This window comes from Pseudopipra pipra, chromosome 6 (assembly GCF_036250125.1).
Source record: "Pseudopipra pipra isolate bDixPip1 chromosome 6, bDixPip1.hap1, whole genome shotgun sequence".
Classification (NCBI taxonomy): Eukaryota; Metazoa; Chordata; class Aves; order Passeriformes; family Pipridae; genus Pseudopipra; species Pseudopipra pipra.
Genome location: NC_087554.1, coordinates 60960093 through 60982061, shown reverse-complemented (window position 1 = coordinate 60982061; position 21969 = coordinate 60960093). Strand labels below are relative to the sequence as shown.

The window sequence follows — 21969 nt, the reverse complement described above, 5'->3', positions numbered from 1 at the left end:
ATAAGTGCAGAGTAAGTTATGGAAAGAATAAAGCACAACTCTGTGGGCAGATGATCTCCAGAGGCAAATCAATAAGTTTTAAAGGGCATATTGACCAGTAAGAATGAACCTTCGGAAAAGAGCTAAAAATGAAAACAAAGTTAGTCCACAAGTTATTTAAAACAAGGATTTTCAGCCTCTTGATATAAAGTACAGTTAAGTGCAGTGATTTAAACATTTTCACTGCAAAATCCCGGGTCAGGTTACAGCCTGATGCTGGCAAATGTTTTCATTATGGAGACTTTCCTTGTGTAATAGCAGATGTTTTAAATTTGCAGCAGAAATTCTTGGTTTATTTCTGAATATCCCCCTTGTATGAATAAGGTCATACTTTTGCAGGGGTTTTCTTTCCTCCTTCTTACCACATTACCAATTTGCCCTCCATTAAAGAGAACAGTGTAAGTGAACCCCTGTTAACATCGGCCTTTTTCTCATCACCCACCTCCATTTCCTCTGCTTCAAATGAAATGAAATCATCAGTGAAGAGCCTCGTTGACTGCAGTTTGTCCTTCCAGTCATTTTGTACAAAAGATTTGGAAAATGCAGCAGCAGCAGTACCTGGAAGCCACGCCGGGCACCCCACAGGTCCCTTTCCAACCCTCTGATGGAGATTTATTTCCTGCTGGACTCATGGGATTCAGGAGGAGGATGCTGGAAACACTCACACACTTGTCACACCAGGCTGGACCCGGCATCCTGCCCTGGGTGTCATATGTGGCTTTGGAGGAAAACATTTATTGCTTTCCCTCCAGTGCTTTTATTATCCATCATACTGAAACAAAGGCTCTGTCAGGAGGCTCTGGAAACCTCCAGGAAGGGTGGGTAAGGCTCCACTCCTGAGTGCTGGCACCAACACAGCAGTTAAGATTTCCCTTCATGCACAGTGTGCAAGACCCAGGACCTTTCTGGGGATATTTTTGGAAAGGGACACTCCAGAGCTGCCATTCAATTCCATTTATGTCCCTCCACAGACCCCTGTGTTGAAGCTGCATCAGCAGCCCAGCAATGCCAGCAGTTGCTCGGGTCTCTGGCAACTTTTTAGTGTCAGAGTGAGAGAATCACAGAATTATTAAGGTTGGAAAAGACCTCTGAGATCATTGAGACCAACCTAACAGTGCCAAGCCCATCAGTAAATCATGTCCCTAAGCACCACATCTACACCTTTTTTGAACATTTCCAGGGATGGGGACTCCACCACTGCTCTGGGCAGCCTGTTCCAACGATTGAACACCCTTTCTGTGAAGAAATTTTTCCTAATATCCAATCTAAACCTCCCCTGGTGCAACATGAACTCATTTCCTCTTGTCCTATTGCTTGTTACTCGGGAGAAGAGATCGATTCCCCCTCGCCCATCAATATTCCTGCCTGGACATCAAGGATCTTCTTTCAGCCCCAGAATGAAATTGTAGGTGTCAGCCAAAGGCTGCACCTGGATCCACCAACTACAAGGCATGGAGCTGGTCTCACACCTTGTCTGTCTCAGGGCTGTCCCCATCAAGGACTAAGTAGCCCGTGAGCCGTGCCAAGAGGGTTTGTGTGCTCCTCTTACTTCTCTGATGGGAAAAGCAGAAACACCAGCATTGTAACCCAGCCCATTCCAACAAGGAGCCTTTTGTTGGACAGAAGGAGAGTGGCACATTTCCACTGCTCTGTGAAGAGATTTTCACCATTTCCCATCCTACCTTTGGGTTCTGCTTCAAAGACTTTGCTCCCAGAGCCCCACCAAGGATCCCTTTTGTGTGTCCTTCAGCAGATTCCACAGGCAATAAGCCTTATGTTACACAAGGGGTAAGACTCTGGGAAACCAGACTGAGAAAACACCTGAGTCAAAGCAACTTGGAATAAATTAGAAATAAACTACTGTGCCTGGCAGGTGGAAGATTTGTGTGGCAAATACCACGTGGATCTGTGGAGCACAGAGTGCCCAGCACTTACCATTAGGAAGGGATTTCCAAGGGTGGAAATGCTTCTGCTGGGAAGTGCCATCCTCAGCTCTGCTGACTCCCTGCTGCTGGCTGAGACCCAAACCCCTTCCTAGGGAAAGCATCAACATTGGGGAAAAAGGGAAAACCACTGCAAGCCTTGAGCAAGCTGAGAGTCAACATCCCTGTGCACTAAATTTTTGCCCATTGAGGTCCAACCCTAAAGCATTTATAACTCCCACATGCACTGGGGATTTCACAGGTGGAGGATGAGACTTGCCTCAAAATAAAGGAGTTTTTTGTGCCTGGTCCCAAGCACAGACCCTGGTGGGCTCAGGCACAGCGGTGACAACCACTCACCGGGGGCTTTACCACCACAGCACACAGGGAATGACTTTTGGTTTGTCCTTCCAAAATGCATCAGTCAAAACAACCCCAAGCTGGGCTGTCAGTGTTCCTCTGCACGATCAGCGTGCTGCTTGTGACTGAATTAAGCTGAGCCTTGTGCCAGACTCATTTCATGCTTTGCTCAGCACCAGGGAACCCCACACAGGGCAGGAACCCCAATGGATGTCCAGGATATCCAGCTCATCCCCTCCATCAGGGCACATATAACCTGCATATGCAGGTTTTCTGCAGCCTTAGAACAGCTCCACACATGCTTTTCTTGTTGGTTTTTGTTTTTGTTTTGGTTTTTTTTTTAATATGGTCTCTCTCCTCTTCCCAGTTTTCACAAACCCCTGGCTTGGCTGGCAGAGTCAGGCATATTAGAAGGAGACAGGCTGATGGGCAGAGGCTCACAGAGAGTAATTTCCTTAGGAAACAAACCTATGGGGAAAAAAAAAAAACCATTGTCATTGTTTATCTTCTTTCAGCAGGTTTTGTTTTTTCCACTGGAAAAAGCCAGCAATGCAGCAAACAGCTTCATGAATATACAGATTGTTTTTGGCAACTGCCAATTAGCAAAGAACGTGTTCGTGCAATCCCCAAACAGCTATTTCCCTGGGAATACCTTGTTTTGAACAAGCCACTTTCCATTAGAGAAAACACACACAGTGACAAATAGATCTCGTTGGCTCTTATTAGCAGAGGGAGAGGGGAGGGGGCAGGCAGCCCCCACCACTGGCTGTGCACTGGGAGGGCTCACATTCCCACCCTGGGACCTCCACGGACACGGGATGTGCACCCAGCCCCTGTTCTCACATGCAGGAACTCAGTGCATGCAGAGACATCTGCAAACAGGGCACTGGGAGGACAATTTCAAAGCCAGCCCATACACCTTTTACTCACTCTCAAGTCCTTCTGATCCTGCTGCTTGGATCGTGGGTCCATGGAAGGGTGTGCAGCAGGTGAGGGAGGGGATTCCGCCCCTCTACTCTGCTCTCAGGAGATTCTACTTGCAGTGCTGCACCCAGCTCCAGAGCCTCCAACAAACCATGGAGCTGCTGGAGCGAGTCCTGAGGAGGCCACAGAGATCCTCAAAGGGCTGGAGCACCTCTGCTCTGGAGACAGGCTGGGAGAGCTGGGGGTGTTCAGCTTGGAGAAGAGAAGGCTCCAGGGAAACCTCACAGCCTTTTCCAGTGCCTAAAGGGGCTCCAAAAGAATTGGAGAGGGACTTCAGATAAGGGCCTGGAGTGACAGAACTAGGGAGAATGGCTTCACCCTGACAGAGGGCAGGGTTAGATGGGATATTTGGAAGAAATTCTTGGCTGTGAGGGTGGTGAGCCACTGGCACAGGTTGCCCAGAGAAGCTGTGGATGCCCCATCCCTGGAAGTGTTCAAGGCCAGGCTGGATGGGGCCAGGTTGGATGGTTGGAAGTCTTCAAGGCCAGCAACCTGGGATAGTGGAAGGTGTCCCTGCCCATGGCAGGGGGTTGGAAAAAGATTGCCCTTAAGATCCCTTCCAACCCAAACCATTCCACGACTCTGTGATTCTACAAATACTCACCTGCAATAAGGCAGCTTTTATGAAACATTTGCAGCACCTACAACTGACACTCAAAGCTCACCAGTGCTGTATCACTGGGGTCTTGAAAGGCTTGGGCACAGACCTTTTGCTCATGGGACAAAACAGAAAGAAAAATGTCCTGGTGTGCACAGAGAGACCTCTGGCCATGTGGAAAGTCAGTATTGGGGCTCATTCCTGCTACTGCAAAACACATCAAGGGACTTTGCCATAGGCTGTGATGAATAACACCCCGAACACCTACCTCCTGGTAAATCCTACCCAAAAAGTCCCAGGCTGAGGTTCCCCAGGGCTCCAATCACCCCTGCAAGCCCAGCCTGAGTCTCTGCCCAGGCCATGCAGTGTGGAGAAAGAAACACAACACTCAAGTCTTCCAAATGATCCCCTCACAGCTTTACCTGGGAGTCAGTGAATGCCATGAACACAGACCAGGGAGACAAGGCACTCAGAGTGAGCTATGATGGACAGCTTTTTATTTCCCAATGTTTTCATTTAACAAAGTGCTACATTCCATAGTTACAGTATGAGGAGTTGTTCCTGTCCAAAATAGAAAAAAACCACGAGGAAGCATGAGGACTGCTAACATCACTCTATGGAAGCAGTGCAGTCCAGAGAAACCTCACCAGGGGGAACATCTGGCCTCAGAGACACCTTTAAAAATCAGCAGCTGTACAGAAAAGGTGCATTTCATCAGGGCAAGAGCTGCACACCAGGCTGGTTCCTCCTGTCAGAAATGGGGCTGGAGATGCTGTCGTGTGATGCCTTCAATAAATTCTGGCTTGTGCTATCAGGAAAATGCAAAACAGAGGTGAGTGACTTGTCCTGTGTCAGTCGAGGGATTATTCTATTACTGCAGTGAAGTCGCTGTCGCAGCCGTGCCAGGGTCACCTCAGCACTCAGGGGCTTGCAGTTCACCCAGCACAGAGGATGAGGATGAGGAGGATCCTTCTTGGTTGCTTTTCCTGTCCTGTCTCTCTCAAGAGAATCTGCTTGTTTGGCAAGCAGAGGTACAGATTAAATCAGCAGAGCGTTAAGCCACTGGAGCATCAGCTCCCACCTTAACCCCTCCTCCCCTCCCTCCTGCCATCTCTGTTCAAGGAAATGAATTAAACTCCAGGAGTTGTATAGAGAATAATTTTAAGAGCCCAATCCAAAGTCTCCTGGCCTTGGATGAGAAGGGAAGGAGCTGAATGATGCTTGTGCTTTCAGGACCTTCACAAACTGCACTGATGCCGGGGGCACTGCAGGAAACCCTGTCTGTGCTCCAAAGGCTCCCACGAGCTTCCCTGGGATCCAAGGTTGGATCTGACTGTCCAGCTTGCTTCCAGGTTAAGCTGAAGACATGGGAAGCCTGGTACCTGACCAAACCCAACTATTCAACAAACACCTCCACTTCAAATGGACATCAGCTGGTATCTCTGCACTGCTGAGCAGGTCAGAAATTTGGCCAACAGTAGTCAGCTCCCAGTCAAGGCTCCTTGGTTGGTGTTCAGAGTCAGAGACAGGCCTGGCAGTGAGGATGGACCACAAGCAAAACGCTTCTAGTTACTAACTCTGTCTTCAGCAGAGACCAGAGAGCCCACACCGAACTGTGCATGCAGCTGGATCTCCCTTTTGGCTACCACCCTCCTGCTTGCCCAGGCTGTCCCACCATACCTTCCATACATCCACTTACAACTATTTGTCAGCCCCACTTGCGGCCCTGCTGATTTCCAGCATCCCACCCAAGCCTTGCCATGTCCTCTCTGAGGGAAGCCAGGTTCTGAGGACACCAGGGCACCCAGCTGGTGCAGCAAAACCCCACCTTTGTCATTCTGACTGACAGCCTTGCCTTTAACTCCTTAAGCTCATTATGTTGGGGCGGGAGAAGAAAGACAGGGAGACTGATTGCCGCTGCAGAAAGCCAGTGTTTCCCAAGCTGTGGATTTGTTAGCACAACCAGAGGCCATGGCACCTCCCCACCCGCCTTCCCAATCCATCAAATTGACAAGTCATCCATAAAGATCCTCCTGTGCTGCCAGAGATGGGGTATTTAAACCAGCAGCCTGCAGCTTTGCTCAGCCATCCCTCCTCCTTCTCCTGACAGGCCCAGCAGCTCTGCATTTTACTGGGTACTTAACACAACTTATGCTCCAAGACAGGCCCCCTCTTGCAGAGGCCAAGGCCCTTTATCACTGCTGATTCCCCGTGCCTTCCAAGCTGGACCAGGGTAAAGCACTTCAAGAACACCTTGCAGGTGCCTGAGTCTCATTTCCAGCCTGCCTGGCACTGTTCCTGAAAAACAAGCCTTTCTGAAGATGATCTCCAGCAACCTGGAAGGGAGAAGTCATTTCACTTTGCAACCCCCATCATACCTTGCCAGGAATAAATCACCAAAAGCCCAAAGGACAACATTTCCTGATTTCCAATGTTGCAAGACAGTCAGCAATGCTCACCTGGACTGTTAACACTTCCTGAGCACCTCCAAGAGACTTAGGAATGAGAAGGAAATAGGGACAGATGAGTCTGGAAGGAAAACTTCATCTTAACTTGGGGTGATCACTTATTATGGGAGAAAGAGGCTTTAATTTTGGGTAGGGGCACCTGGACTTGGTGGATTGCCCCTCAGTGCCTGTTAAAGATGTGGGGCTGATTTTAGCAGGGCAAGATTCTCCTCGTTAAAGTTTCAGGAACAAGAAGGGAGAGATGCACTGTGAGATTTCCCTGTCTGGGAAAGCCTGACCTAGAGGGACTAGGGTATGAAGCCCTTCCCCAACATGTTGATGGACCAGTCTCCCCAACCTGCTTCCCATAAACTTGGTGGGATGAATGTGTGAGGGACCACACCCAGCTGTTTGAGTGGAAGACTTGCATTAGCAGCATTTTGAAACCAGGTTGTCCCACCTGTCCTTCTCCAGATGGGAGATGACTCAGTAGATGTAGAGGTAAGGCTCACAGGAAAGTACCTGGCCTCTGAAGAGCATAGATTGTTCAGAGCTGAACATCACATCTGGTGACTTAATGTCCAAAGGAGGTTCTGACCTCCTCAAAGAGACCTCAGCCTGAGGAGGGGCTCCTGAATGTCCTCTCTGCCTTGCAATCCCATTCACACTCCCACAAGGCATTTGCTTCCCATCATCAACATCTACCTTTTACCATCTTTCCACCTTCACAAGGAATGACATCCTGCACCTGCCCCTCCTCAAACTCTCCTCCCTCCACTTCTTCAAAGGCTCAGTGGGATTTAACCTCACAGATGTGTGGTCTGCCCTTATTTCTCTGATCAGGTCTCCTCTGGCAACAATCACTGTTCCTTGCATGAAGGATGACTCCCCACAAAACAGTGATTCCCACCTTGGAAACATGGATGCTTTGCACAAAATGTCAGATTGAAGTAATTCCATAACCAGAAGCAGAGATCAAGTAATGCAGCCCCTTTTCTGGCTATTTTGACAGCACTTCTGGGCAAAGCAACATCAGCCTCCCCTGTCTGGTGCCTGTGACATCTCAGGCACTGGCTGTGCCTCCCCCTGTAACCCAGGGCTAGCAGGGCTAACCCAGGCAGCACAGCAGCTTGCCCTCACCCTGTGCCACCCTTGGCTTCACCACCACAAACCCTGAATCCACCTGTCCTACAGCTCCACCTCCCCCTCTCCCCTGCGGCCAAAGTTCCCAGTGTGGTCATTTCACATCCCCGCAGCAAACACCTCTCCAGCTGTGGCTGCCTTCCCACTCTTAGCCATGAATCCCTCAACACTGACAGTCGCCTGCTCCACAACCTTGAGTGCCTTTCTGTACTCTGTGGTCTGGAGACCAGTTGCCCAGAGAAGCTGTGGCTGCCCCATCCCTGGAAGGGTTCCAGGCCAGGCTGGATGGGGCTTGGAGCAACCTGGTCTAGTGGAAGGTGTCCCAGCCCATGGCAGGGGGGTGGAATGAGATGGTCTTGAAGGTCCCTTCCAACCCAAACCGTTCTGTGATTCTATCAGACAAGACCCATCCAAATCCCCCAAAGGTGCTGCTGTTCGTGCAGCTTTCAGGGGCTGAAAATGCAATTTCCAGCGGGACAGATGCTCCACTTTCATCTCTATGGGAAAGCAGCCTTGGAAAGAGATGAACCACTAACTAGTGTCCTTCAAACAGGAGGCAGGAGCTGAGGAAGCCTCTGATCTGCCTGTTCTCTGACCTACACTGACCAAGAGCTGAGAGATCCATGCAAGACCACCCGTCAGTAGGCGAGCGCTGGTATTTATTGTGCTGTAACAGACAGTGCTGGTTGAAAATGGACAGGATTTTTGTGGTGAAATCAAGTGCTGAGGCCATTCCCGTGTGTCTCCAAGCAGTGTGGAGAAGAGCTGAAGGGAGAGAGCAGGGGTGAGAGTCGGGCACCCAAGTGCAGAAATGTGCTTCAAACTGAATCAAGAACACTGTACGTGGGCACTTCTCAGGTGGCCAGGGACACAGTTCAGGTGTACAACTCATTAATTAAGCAGAGCAGCTAATCTTAGCACTAATGAACTCTAGCTCAGGTAATGTAACACTTAAAATTAATTGGACAGCAGTCATTCACAGTAAAGATTTCCATTCCCGGGTTAGGTGAGAGCTATTGTTATGATTAGATTACTGCCAGCCAGGACCAAAACAGTACACCAGGGTGATAGGAAAATAATCATCCATATGGATCAGCTCCAGCTGTAACAAGACGCGCTGTGGATCTGAAATGTGAAATCTCCACTATTGTATCAAACAAACATCACTGGCGGGACACGAAGAGCGTAGCATGCCTTGGCCAGGGCACTGAGCCCTGCTGGGGCCCTGGGGTGGTGGAGAGAGCAGGGATGCAGCACAGAGTCACTTGTTCTTCTTCTCCCTCTCCCTCCCTCCTCGGAAAAGTCACAAGGGCACCGCAGTCCGGTTCAAAATTCGTCTTCGGAGCTGTCAGCCAAGAGCATGACTCGGTCCTGCATGCTGTTAAACTCCCTCTGCTGGGGGGGAAAAAGAGACATGAAAGAGCTCCACGTGCAAAAAGGAGATTGGATAAAAGGCATTTGGATCCCCCCATCCCTTAACCAAGACATCCAGGGCACTTCAGTCACACCCAGGCTGCGCTCGCTTTACAGCCCGAAGGGTTAATGGGAGAATGGGTGGGATTGGGGTCTTTCTTTGCAGGTTCAGTACCTTTCTTTTATGTCTCTTGGAGCCATTTCTCCTCCGGCGGTTCATAATCTTGATGCTGTAGAGCGCTCCCAGGATAAACAGGGCTCCTGCTATTCCCACTCCCACGGGAACCAGCATCCCCGACATGTACCCTGCCTGAGTGGGAAAGAGAAGCAGAGCAGCACTCACAAGACCATCCTTTCAGAGTCAGTTTTCACCAGTTCTAGGGCTGAAACGTATCCCTGTGGTGCTTTCCTCAAAGTTTATTGGATTTGAGTCCCTACCACCTGCCTGCACAGGATGAGCCCTGGTTCCAGGGGCTAAGCAAGCCCCAACCAGCCCCCACTGCAGGACCAAGCTGTCAAACCACCACAGCTCCCTCACCATCAGCTTTTTCTAACAGATATGTGCTGTTGATAGTTGAGAACCTGCAGTGCCTGCCCAGATTTAGGAGAAGGAACAATTTGGGTGAAGTGTCTGTCAATATGGGTGTTAAGTGTGAAGGAAAACCTCAACCATCAAGGCCAGGCAATCTCAAGTCACACCAAAGATCTGTGACCACCCAAACAGCCTGACCAGATGCTGTGTAAAGTAAGCTTGAGTGCTGCTCTGAGCTCCCCAGGTACCACCACCACCACAAATAAAGGCACAGGGGTATCATGGAATGGTTTGGGTTCAAAGAGATCTTAAAAATCATCTCGTTCCAACCCCTGTGCCATGGGCAGGGACACCCTGCCCTCTCTGTGCCCAGCCCAGCCTGGGTCTCCTCTGCTTTGTACTCAAAATCCTTGAGCCAAACACTTTTTCTTTGCATGGGAAGGGGTGACTTGCATGAGAGCAGGATGATGACATAGAGGGAGGGCACACAGACCTTCAGCTGGCCCTAAGGAAAGCACAGCAAAAGTAAATCAGCTCTAATTCCATTGCTGTGATCCATATGTTTGCACAGCCCACCAAAAAAAACATGTAGATAGCAAGACTAATTTAAAAATTACACATCTAAGCATTTAAAATCCTTGAGAAAATATTCCCTAGTCCTTGTTATTTCATATTTTACTGCTTCAAATGAAAATGAACATAAGTTCCAAGGTGACAGACTGCTTCAGAATCCTCACCTAATTCAGGCTGGGGGGCCCAGTGTTGCAAGGGAGGCAGGTACAGTCTGGCCCCCCTCCCTCAGAAGCTCTGCCTTTCTTCACACTGCAGCAGCAGAGTCCTCTGCTGTGCCACTACAGCTTCACCATGTCCACCCCCAAAACAGATTTTTACACCTGCCAAGGGACAGATGCACCAATCCTGAGGACTATCAGCCAGCTCTTAGAGAGCCTCAGCCCACTGCTTACAACCACTCATCTTCATCTGCACTCCCAAACTGCAACACAGAGCCACAACACACACACCAGAATCACTCTTCTTCCATAATTCACAGAGTGGGAGGGGAAAAAAAAAAAAAGAAAGCTAGTCAGGAGCACTGCCCTGCCTTTGTATCCTTACCTGGAGAATGAAAATAACTGCTTTCATCTAGGGCAGACACAATGCTAACAAGGGCTGGGTTGCTCTCCCAAACCCCTCCAGATCCTACTCAGTGCTTTAAATAGTAACACCTTTGTGTGTGGATCCCAAGGCTTGAGGGATCTTCAGCTGCATCCTGCAGATTCCCTGAACACCCTCCCAGAAACCCCATCCCCCTTCAGCACAGCTGCTGGGAGGGGGCTGCATCCCTGCACCCAGCTCCTGAAAAAAGGAGGTTAGTGAGAACACAGCTAAAAAGGCTCTATCTCTGCGAGGCAATTAAGGTGCCTTAATTGGGTGACCTAATTAGTGCAGAGTGGGGTTTTCTATTTCTGGAACTTTGCTGCTGGCACAGGCAGTGACTGGAAATGGCTTTTAGCTGCTGCCCAGTTGAGTTTCCACCTAGAAATCACTGCTTTTAATACAACAAACTCCACAGCCTGTCTGTGAGCCTTTATCACACCTGACCAGCCCATGGCCTTTTACAGGTTTCCCTCAAAACCCAGATCAATGTTTTATATCCCAAAAGCCTGTGATGTGATGCAGACCCAGCTCTTCTGTGCTGTTCAGCCCAACTCCTGAGGGCTTCTGCACTTGCTTGATAGAAAACCCCATTTTACAGGCAGCTCCAAAGCCATGTTTTTGACCCTTTCCCATGGGGAAGATGTGGCTTCTTTAGGGATGCTTTTAATACACTCAGTCCATGACCGTGACCTTCCTGAGCTTTGAGATAACAGCAAGAGAACTTCAGAGGAACCTCATGTCCATTATCCACCACACCAAATGCAACATTTGCACAGTGTTTGCAGGAGACCAGACATAAATCTGTCCCTGACCCCTGCTCCTGGTCCCACGCTCCCCACACCCTTTCCTCTCCCATGGAGAGGGACACACAAGGATGTATCTCTCAGGGATGGGGCCATCATGTGCCAGGATCCTCTTCTGGATGGAGGGATTGTAAAACAGAGGAAAAGGGCAAATGAGTAGGGCCCGTATGACTGGTGCTGATAAACTCAAGAAGGAAGAGGAGGGAATGGGGTGGACAGGTTTGTTTGCTACACCAGCATTTGGTTGGGGGTGGGGAAGTGCTTTTTGTTGGGCTCTTCTAAGGGAAAATGTGAGGCAGGTGACAGATCTGCCTCCACGTGTCTGCTGTTCCCCAAAGGAGGGAGATGGCTCAGGGCCAAATCTCTCTTTTAAGCAGACACCAGTGCATCCTCAGTTACACCAGTGCTTGTGCTGGGCACTTCCAGGCAGTCCAGAATCTACCTGCAAGAGGTTGGAACATGGAACAAGCACCCCCTCTGCAATGGGGAAGGACAGAGGAGGCCAAGGTGCCAAGGGGAAAGAAGTGAAAGCTACACTTCAGTGAGAACACACTGATGTCCCCAAGCTCGTGTGTGCCACGTGTTGGCATGAGCAGTTGGCATGAGCAGGTGCCCTGTGCATGCTGCATTCACTCCAGGCACCCAGCCAGCCGTGGTGTCTGCTCTTTACCTTCATTGGGAAAACCATTCTCTGTCCTTTCAGCGTCCGCTCGGGCTGAATCCCAGGCCAAAGAGCTCTGCCATGAGCAGAGCTCGTACTAGACATTCCTCCTTCCTGGTGTGGGCAGAAAAGCAACTCAAAAAAGGCTGGGCAGGAACCCACTTTAAACCCTTCCACTCCCCTGTCCTGGAAAATGGATACCCAGACCCCACCTCTCTGCTCTGACTTGGTGGTAAAGTGCTGCTGAAATTTGGTGAGGACCACGTGGGAAGGCTGGGCTCCTGGGGTGAGGAGGCTGCCTCAGCTCAGAGATGTATTTTCAGACTTTCCTTGTGGTGGTTTTTTCATCCACTGACTCTGATCCTGTTCAAGAATTTCCCAGCCTTGTTGACTCACAAAATGTTCTTGCCTTAAAACAGTACTGCCACCTTCATTTCCAACTTCACGGCTCTGCCACCAGCAACACGACATTTGGAAGGCTTCACAACCATTTCAAAATTTTAAGATTTGCTCCAGGGCAGCAGAGCCTAAAAAGCCATCACTGCCTGTGGCTGGCACAGCTCTTGATTCCAATGGATTACCCCCTGTGATGCCAGGGAGAAATGATCAGGGCCTGCTACCTTCTCAGTCTTCTTGTGTTTACTCTTTTCTCCTTCCAGGGATTTGCAGCTCTTCGTGCACGTGGAGGCAGGGAATGTTTTGTCCAAGAGGTGACATGGCACACAGCCTCTCACCAGAGAGGAGCACCAAAAATCTCTTGATTTGGATTCAGAACCAAGCTTAGCACTTAAGAGAAAAGGTGTGGAGGTAAGTTCCTCACCCTGGGATCCCTGGAAACACTCCAGGTCAGGTTGGACAGGGTCCTGAGCAACCTGATTATGATCTAGTGGAAGATGTTCCTGCTCAGTGCAGAGGGGTTGGACTAGACGGCCTTTTAAAAGTCCCTTCAACTTCAAACTATTCTGTGATTCTATGATAAGTTAAGGGGCACTAAGAAAGTAGCTCTGGTTGTCTGACAACAAGGTCATTTTCTGATGCAGAGAAATCAATCAAATACCCCTGTCCCTCCTTCTGCTCTTAGTTACTGCCCATCAGGGATGTCTTGTGGATTCACACCACCATATACCAGCTGCATCTGGTTCATTTGCCTTCCAGAGAAAATTTTAAGCCCTTTCTCAATTGTCTTTGTAGAGATAAAGAACTGCACTGACACAAGTTTATTTATTCCTGCAAGTAAACATGTTTTGCTTTGAAAGGAATTGAAACACTGAGCCTCCTACCTTATCTTTCAGCTTCTCCATCCAGCTTCTCACTGAAAAATAAGACAAAAAAGCTGTAATCATGTTACTTACATTAATTAGCAATGACTGATAATGATAATATTAAAATAGACAGTAATTAACTTGACAAGCTGATAAGACTTTACATTAGATTCCCTCTCATTCATGAGAAAGAGCAAATGCAGCTGAAAATCAACACAAGCAATTCTTCAAGTGAGTTGGCAGGCAAGCAGCTCACTTTTGCCTGAGCAATTCACAACTTCAGAGTGGTTAAAAAAGGAATATAAAAAACAGTATTTCAGGTTGTGGATTTTTACTTCTCATGCAAGGACAAGAAGAAAACCTTACAGCACAGGTACCCCCTTCCACTGGCCTCCTCCACATAGATATTCTTCCTTCTATTTGGTACAGCCTGTAATCATGGCTAAAAAAGTATTATTCCCTGTCTTTTATTCTCTTGCTTTTCTGGAAGAGCCACTGCCTGCTCTGGAAAGCCACCAGAGGGCTGGGGTAGCACTGGACGTGCTAAACTGGTAAACCAAGTAAATTTACACTGCAAGCACAGTGACTTTCTTTTCCTAAGAGTTAATGTAAGTCTTGTGAAACATGATACCTGAGAATTAAAGTTCTGTGATGGCACGGACTTTGGGATGAAATATCCAGCTAGTCTTGAAGAACATCAACACCACAGGGCACTGGATGTGTCTGAGGGCAAAACGCCCACAGAGATCCACCAGGATTTTAACTAATTCCTGCTCATAGGTAAGAAGCAAGTAAACAGTTAAATGTTGGGTTTTTTCCAGGGTTCACAAAGTGCATTTTAAGCCTGGTCAAGCATTCCCATTTCTCCAGGAGGACGAAGCTACAGCCACAAGGGGACTCTTGGATACACCAATGCCCTTCTGAGGGATATTTCTCCCAGGACACATTAAATTTCAAGTGTAACCCATCATTTATGGAGTGAGACCCTATCTCCAAGCCTGCTTTGTTATAGAAGGTGCTTTCAAAGCTTGCATTAGCAGTATTAGAGTCTGCACATGCACGTGCACCACCCAGGGCATCCTTCAAAAGGGAGCCTTGTTGTGAGTGGGGAGGGGCCAGCAGTAAATGGTTATTCTATGACTCAGACCACAAGTTCAAAATTATTTGAATACTCCCCTTTTAAGTGTTAGTAACATAACACTTCCAAAAAAAGGATCTCAAATTACCTAGAGGTGAAAACATATGAAACAGGCACAGGTGAACACACACAAACTCATGTCTGGCAAGGAGTTGGGAAAAAAGATGAATTATCCAGGAGAGAGACACCCACAGCACTAGGAGAGGGCAAGAGGTCTACTTTTATCGACTCTTCCCACCATTAATCTTGCCCTGCATGGACTAAGCCATAGTAAACTCAGTTTGTGGAGGTGCCATCACCATCCTGCATGCCTTGAAGTCACTCCCAGTGGAACACTAGAGAGGAAGGGAATTCATGGTTCCCCTGGGCCAGGTTTCTCAGCTGGGTTTCCAGATGTGGCACTGCCAGGAGGGGTGGTGACAGTGGCTCAGTCACACAGTAAGAACCACAGGGCTTTGGACTGATGTCCCCTGTGCACGCCCAGACAGCTACACAGGTACCCTCAGTGTGTGCCCACCTCTGATGAAAGCCACTGTGCTGCTCAGTTGGCCCAAACTCAAGCTGAGCACAAAGCCTATTTTTGTGTCTCTCACAGCAATTATATGGGATCAGTGATCTCCTCAATAGCCGACCCACTTTCTTGCAGCTGAACAACGGTGCTCTAAAGCAGCAATTAACTCTGCAGTGTTTCTGCCAAGGCAGAGGCAGGGGCTGATCTAATAATATTCTATTACCTACTTCCAGCAAACACAAGCTCTGGCTTCGTTCCCCTCTGCTCCACAAAACAACAGCAGCGCGTCCGCTGGGACCCACAAGCTCCACAGTACAAATCTTTGTTTGCTATCATATAATTGCTCATTATTAAAACCAGCCTTGTTTTCAGCCATGCAGAGCACATGTCAGATGCCTCTGGGAATCAACCCAGGCCACAGGAAAAACAACCCTAGGTGATTTCTGCCAGACTGGATGGCTATCCAAGGGATGCTCTAAAGCAGTCACAGGCTGGCTGGCTGGGTCACAGCCTCTGACCTCTGCTTGAGGAAAATAATGGCCCCAAATTCATGAGATTAAGGCAGCAGGAGGTCAAAATCCTTGAATGTCCTGGCAGAACTGCATGATGTGTGGCAGCAGTGGATTCACCTCTCCTGGGAAGGAGCAGAGAGTGCGGAGCCATCACAACCAAGGTCCTGCAGCCTGTCAGGCTGGGGCCAGGACAAGCCAAGGAGCTCTGGATTACCATGAATTACAAACACTTTTCATGTCACTAACACACAAAACTCTTTTAGCACCTTTGAGGAAATGACAAGTCACTGTGTCATCAAAACCAAGCACTTATTGCAACAATTCCTTACCCACCTGGAGACACTGTAGGGTGTGGGTAGGAGATGAAGCATTATTTCAGGATAGATTTGATATCTATGCTAAGCAGCTACCATCAATTAACTCTGGACTTCAGGCTCTAATTAGGCATTATTATCCATGATTAATATTCTGAACTTGGTCTTGGAAGAGGAACATTGTGGTTGGCACCTCCTCATGAACACACAACACTCTCCAAGAACACCGGGTGACTTTCCAACAAGGCCAAGCAAACAATTAGTAAGAGATACTCTAGTCCATGTATTTTTCATCATCCCCTTTTTTCTCCTTCCCTGATCACCAAATGTCCTGAAGATATTACAACAATCTCTGGGTGTGAATTACCAACAAGTGTCTGCAGTGCTGGCTCGTTTTCCATGGCATTTTAAGGATGGTGAACTGTCCAAACTCTGCCTCGGCTTAATTTTGATCCCTTGGTTTCATGGGGAGCTAAGCAAGATCAGTGTGGAGCACTTCTGCAAATTACATACATAATCTGACATTTCCTCAGTGATTTATAATATAATGTCTGCATCTTTGCAAATTAATTTTAAACAGCATATAGCTGAAGATTAATCTGGTCAGGAGCGCAGAGGAGGAGCACAGTTGTCTGACAGTGGTGTCAGAGCAGCTCAGGATGAATTGAGACACTCACAATGTGCTATTTTTAGTCATTTTTACCCAGCTTTCCCCTTCAAAATGTGCAGCCAGCTATTAAGATGCTATAGTGCCAACTAAAGGAGTGTAAGCAGCAGCCTGTGGTGTCTGCCTGGCCCTTCCTTGGAGGTACCTGGTCTAAGGGGACAGTCAAAAACCCCCACAAGCAAAACCATTCTGAAAGTTCAGGTTGTGGCAGGTGCAGGCTGGAGAGGGACAGTAGGTGACATTGGACTTCCAGGGATGGGGCAGCCACAGCTCCTCTGGGCAACCTGTGCCAGGGCCTCACCACTCTCACAGACAAGAATTTCTTCCTCATATCCCATCTATCCCTGCCCTCTGGCAGTGGGAAGCCATTCCCCCTTGTTCTGTCCCTCCAGGCCCTTGTCCCAAGTCCCTCTCCAGTTCTCTTGGAGCCCCTTTAGGCACTGGAAGGGGCTCTGAGGTCTCCCTGGAGCCTTCTCTTCTCCAGACTGAACACCCCCAGCTCTCTCAGCCTGTCTCCAGAGCAGAGGGGCTCCAGCCCCCCAAGCATCTTCATGGCCTCCTCTGGACTCGCTCCAGCAGGTCCACATCCTTCATAAGTTAGGCCATCACTCCTGATCTCATTTCTTGTTGCTGTTCCATGGACTGCCCATCTTCAAATCAGTTCTTTTTCATTAGTCAGGTCTCCTGTGTCCCCCTTTGCTCTGGAAGCTGCAGGGCACTGGGTGCCAGAGCCTGGCTCTGCCTTTCCAGCTGACCATGATGCACCATCAAATTTCTCGCCAAAGGCTTTTCCCTGCTTCCCTCACCACCACCACCCCCCAGAATCGGGAGCATAAGACTTCCAGGCCTCTTGCTTTGCCAACTTTTAGTAATCTTAATTGCCTAATTATCCACTCCAATGCAATGATAAAGCTGCTTAATAATTCCGTTCGCTTCTCATTCATTCTCTCCCTTCCCAGATAAGAAAATGCAAAGACTTCTGGTACAGATTTCAATCAATAATTCATGCCCTCCTGCCATCAGTTCTGTCTCCCCCTTCCCCTCTTGGATGCCCTGCTGCTTTATCTTGTCACTTTGGTTTCATCTTATCAGCTTGTTTTAATCATATTCTCTTTTTTAATCATCAGTTAAAACAATTCTGTGTTTCCATGGCACGTTATCCCTCATCCCTGCACACCTCCCTTTATTTTCAAATTCAGTGTTTACCTCTTCATTCCAGAACTACTGATGAAGGCTCATCCATCACCTTCTCTTCTAATAATTCCCCACCGTGACCACCACATCAGTGGTGAAAATGTGGCACCCAGGATCCTACACGCTCTCCCAAGGGCAGGGAAAAGGACTGAAGGATGGTTTTATGGTTAAGAACTAACCTGGAGCTCGGGTAACCTGCCCCAACCATCACACCTGCAATTCCTGAGCTGCAATAGGCTGAGAGGGCTGCACCAAACTTCACTCTGGGAGATCAGAAACTATCAGTCATGCTCAGAGGATGAAAAGATTTTGATCTAAGAGATACTATTAATTGCTTTCACATCTGCCTGAGATCAGAGACATCCCTATCTCAGGAGCCAGAGAAGCTGTTTAAGGACAAGGTCCCCACTGCAGCAGATGACAGTTCCCACTGCAAGTGGCCTGTGCACCAGACAGACCCAGGAGGCCAAGGTGGATGGAGCCAAGAGGCAAAGACAGCAGCCCTTCCTGAGCACTGCCAGTGCCTGCTCTGGATGCTGGGTTTGCTCTGCCTTCCTCCAGCCAGGACAAGGCCTTCATCCCACCCACGAAGCATTGTAAGGCAACAAAAGGCCAGCTTGGTGTATCTGCAGGAGTGTGGAAATTGTAAATCCAGAGTGAGGAGGCTTTTTTTGCAGGCACAGTGAAAGGTAAGTGCATCCTGCAGCTGATGCAGCTCAGCACAGATTTGTCGTTGCCTTCTTCCCTAAGACAAATCCATTCCACTCTTCCATTCCTTCCTGCTACCCTGCTCTTCCCATCCCCCAGCATGGAATGGCAGGGGTTTGGTGTTGCATCTCTTTGGGGCCAAACAACTACATTCCTCATTCATAAAATCCCAGAATAGTTTGGTTTGGGAGGGACCTTAAATCACCTCATTCCACCCCCTGCCATGGGCAGGGACACCTTCCACTATCCCAGGTTGCTCCAAGCCCCATCCAACCCTGTCCAAGCCCCTTGGAGACTTCCAGGGATGGGGCAGCCACAGCTTCTCTGAGCAACCTGTGCCAGAGCCTCACCACCCTCACAGCCAACAATTTCTTCCTAATATCTAATCCAAACCTATGCTCTTTCAGCAAAGGAAAGCCGGTTAAAGTGTAAAAAAATAAAGATCAATTGCTTTCAATCAGTCTGTATACAGCAAGAAACCTGCCCTGTTCCATTACAGATTTCATCCCTTTCTCTTGCAGGTGAGACTTTTTTCCCAAATGAGACTAGTGAGAACAACTTTGCAGAAATGCTTCGTGCTTCATCTGCTCAGCTCTGACAACTAAATGGCACAAGGCTGCAGCAGCTCCTTTCCCTTAAAAAACCCACAATTTTCAATTTACTTACTAGCACAAATAAATAATAAAGAAAACGGCATCTGGCTGGAAGGCAGCATGTTTTTAATTCCAGAAGAAGAACTATCTGATAGGAATGCTGATGAATGAATTGCCTGCCATGCCCAACCCGAGGAGACTTGAACAGCCAGATAATCAAACAAATGTCAAACTGACAATTACCATTTATGTTTTCAGACAAGAATTTTGGTTGGGTGAACTCTGAATTGACAAAGTGAACTTTAACAGTTATCACAGAACTGTCTGGTCTCTGAACTGTACCAACTCCACCTTTTCCCTGTCCATCCAGCTGCAATCCAAGCCTGGCTCCACACCATCACCTGCCATGACCTACCCAAATCTCCTGGGAGAGAAATGAAGATGGGGAGAGAACTTGCCATGCTCATCCAGAAAGTAGAAACTAAAATGGGCTTCCCAACTCCTTCCTTGGCCTTATCAATCCTTTTGACACTGCCTGCCCCATGGCATTAGGTCTGGTTCCTCCTTTTCCTTTTTCCTTGCACTTTTTCAGCTGTTTTCCACTTTGATCTGAGCAGCCACTTGCTGAGGCTGGCAAAGGCACTGCCCTTCTGCCTTGGCATTCCCCTCTGAACTCAGTTCTTCTGTGGTGCCTTCAAAACACTTGTTGGCACAGACTAACTGTTTGGTTCTCTCTGAGGGACCCCAGACAGGCACAAGTTGCTAAGACAAAGCCATGGGTACAAAACCTCTCAGTATCCTAAAAGTAAAAGGCATCAGGAGGATGTTGCTGTGAACTGCCTGTCATAATTTGTTGGATGAGTAAACATTTACTGGATCAGACAGTGTCCAAAAGCTGTGTGCACTCTGGGAGAGGAAATGCAAACTTTGCTCATGGAAATGGCAACACCTCTGCTGGAGCACAGAGGGGATCAGCTTCTCCATCACTCTGCCCTGCCACAGCTCCTGGAGCAACACATGAACTTACCAGCAAGGAGAATCCACCCTCCTTTAGCTAATGGGATTTCCTGTGTGCTGAAAATGTTCATATTCACCAGCTTTCATGGAATCACAGAATGGTTTGGGTTAAAGGGACCTTAAAGACTATCTCGTTCCAACCTCTGCTCAGGGCATGGACACCTTCCATTATCCCAGATTGCTCCAAATCCTGTCCAACCTGGCCTGGAATGCTTCCAGGGATGGGGCAGCCACAGCTTCTCTGGGCAACCTGTGCCAGGGCCTCACTGCCCTCACAGTCAAGAATTCCTTCCCAAAATCCCCTCCAACCCTGCCCTCTGTCAATGTGAAGCTATTCCTCCTTGTCCTATTCCTCCAGGCCCTCGTCCAAAATCCCCCTCCAGCTCTCCTGGAGCCCCTTTAGGAACTGGAAGAGGGTCTAAGGTCTCCCTGGAGCTCTTTTATCAAAGTGATGTCCTGCTGAAGATGCACAATCTTTCTTTACTCACCAGCTTTGACTTTGCAGCTTTAATAACCTTTTTAAGGTAGCTTTTGTGTGCTGTTTATTTACACATCACTATCCAAATATAACTGCATAGAAGCAGCAGTTGAAGAGCCACATGTCCTATGAAACAAAGCCTTCCCAGGCTTTTTCAGGGCACTAACACATCTCTCCCAGAGTTTGTGCTAATCCCTGCACTCTTAATTCTTCTAAAATTTTGCTGTACAATTATTTTTTTTCTCAGAGGTCTCCAGTAATAAATTTATTAATGGTTTATTTTTGCCCTTGATTCATCCACTGGAGCAGGTGAACTTATTTAGCTGAAGTATTCTTAAAAAGCCTCGTGCAAGCACCATGGCAAAATCTTGGTCCAAACAGTTAAAATTCAGTTATCAGGAACTAGAACACAACAGAATATAAATCCAACAAGTCGAATGATTGGCATGCCATGTGCAGATTTAAATGCAGTGTCCCCACATTTAGCCAATATTTTAGCTTTTCTGGCACCAAGTCCCCCTGAAATCACTCCTGGTTTTGCCTGAGAGATGAGTGTAGGCTTTGGCCCCGAGTATTTGTAGTAAAAAAAAGCACAAAATGGAAATTGGTCCCTTGCTACCTTTTAATGCCCATTTTTCACCAAGCCTATTTTCCACTCCACAACCCAGCACCCTTCCCCATAGCCTGGCAAAGACAGATAGATTTCTGCAAATTAAAACCAAATGTCAAGATGATGAGAGGAGTGGGAAAGCTGGAGAGGCTGCAAATGGAGAGCACCTCACACATCCCTCTGCTCCAACAGCATCTCATTTCAGCTGCAGGAAGGCAGCAAAATAATAGTGGCTGTTATGTGACTAAACACCTTTTAAATCTCCAGCTGAAGCCATGTGATATTCCCTTTTACTGAAAGAAGAGGGTATTTCTCATCCAGCCCTCTCTAAATGCGAACCACACAGATTTTCCTGTCCCCCTGACAGAGCCTGCAGCCTTATCTGCTTTAAAGGATCAGCAGATAAACTACAAAATTTCTTCCTATACTCCAGTTTATGTCTGATATTAATCAGGCTGGGGAAAGTTTCTTGGTGGTGCTTTTTTTCCTTCCATAAAGAACAAAAGTAATTTTCAGAACCATTTTTCCTGGGGACACTGGATGAAGGATTTGCCTGCAGCAAGGAAGGCTGAAATAGGGATTTTTCCATTTTTTGTATTTAAGGAAAAGGAAGTACTTCTCTTATTTCAAGTTTCAGCCTTTATTTCATCTGGCAAGATGCAGCACTCCCCATGAAGTGACATAAAGATCAATAAAGTGCTAAATGGTTGGAAAGGAAAATGATGGAGTTGACCTTTAAAGGAAAAAAACCCAGATATTAGACTGTGTTTTCAGCAAACAATTATTCCAGTAATTAAACCACAAAGCCCTGAGCATCGATTAGATGCTAAAAACAAGATCTTATTATGACAGGGACTCATTTTCATGCAAATACTTGGCAACAGGAGCACTGTCCAGTGTGAGTC

The 21969-nt window shown here is 48.0% G+C and overlaps 1 protein-coding gene across 2 annotated transcripts in view; it reads right to left on the bottom strand.

Moving 5' to 3' along the window:
- Nucleotides 1-4372: 4372 nt before the first annotated feature.
- ARMH4 (armadillo like helical domain containing 4) overlaps nt 4373-21969 on the bottom strand; it is a 64865-nt gene continuing 47268 nt past the window's right edge. The window contains exons 6-8 of one of the 2 annotated variants that reach the window (XM_064659532.1): nt 13341-13372; nt 9082-9216; nt 4373-8888 (exon numbers count right to left, since the gene is read on the bottom strand). In XM_064659532.1, coding sequence (XP_064515602.1) covers nt 8820-8888; nt 9082-9216; nt 13341-13372 — 236 coding nt within the window. In that variant the 3' untranslated portion in view covers nt 4373-8819. The remainder of the gene's footprint in view (nt 8889-9081; nt 9217-13340; nt 13373-21969) is intronic. The other variant, XM_064659531.1, reaches the window with a different exon arrangement.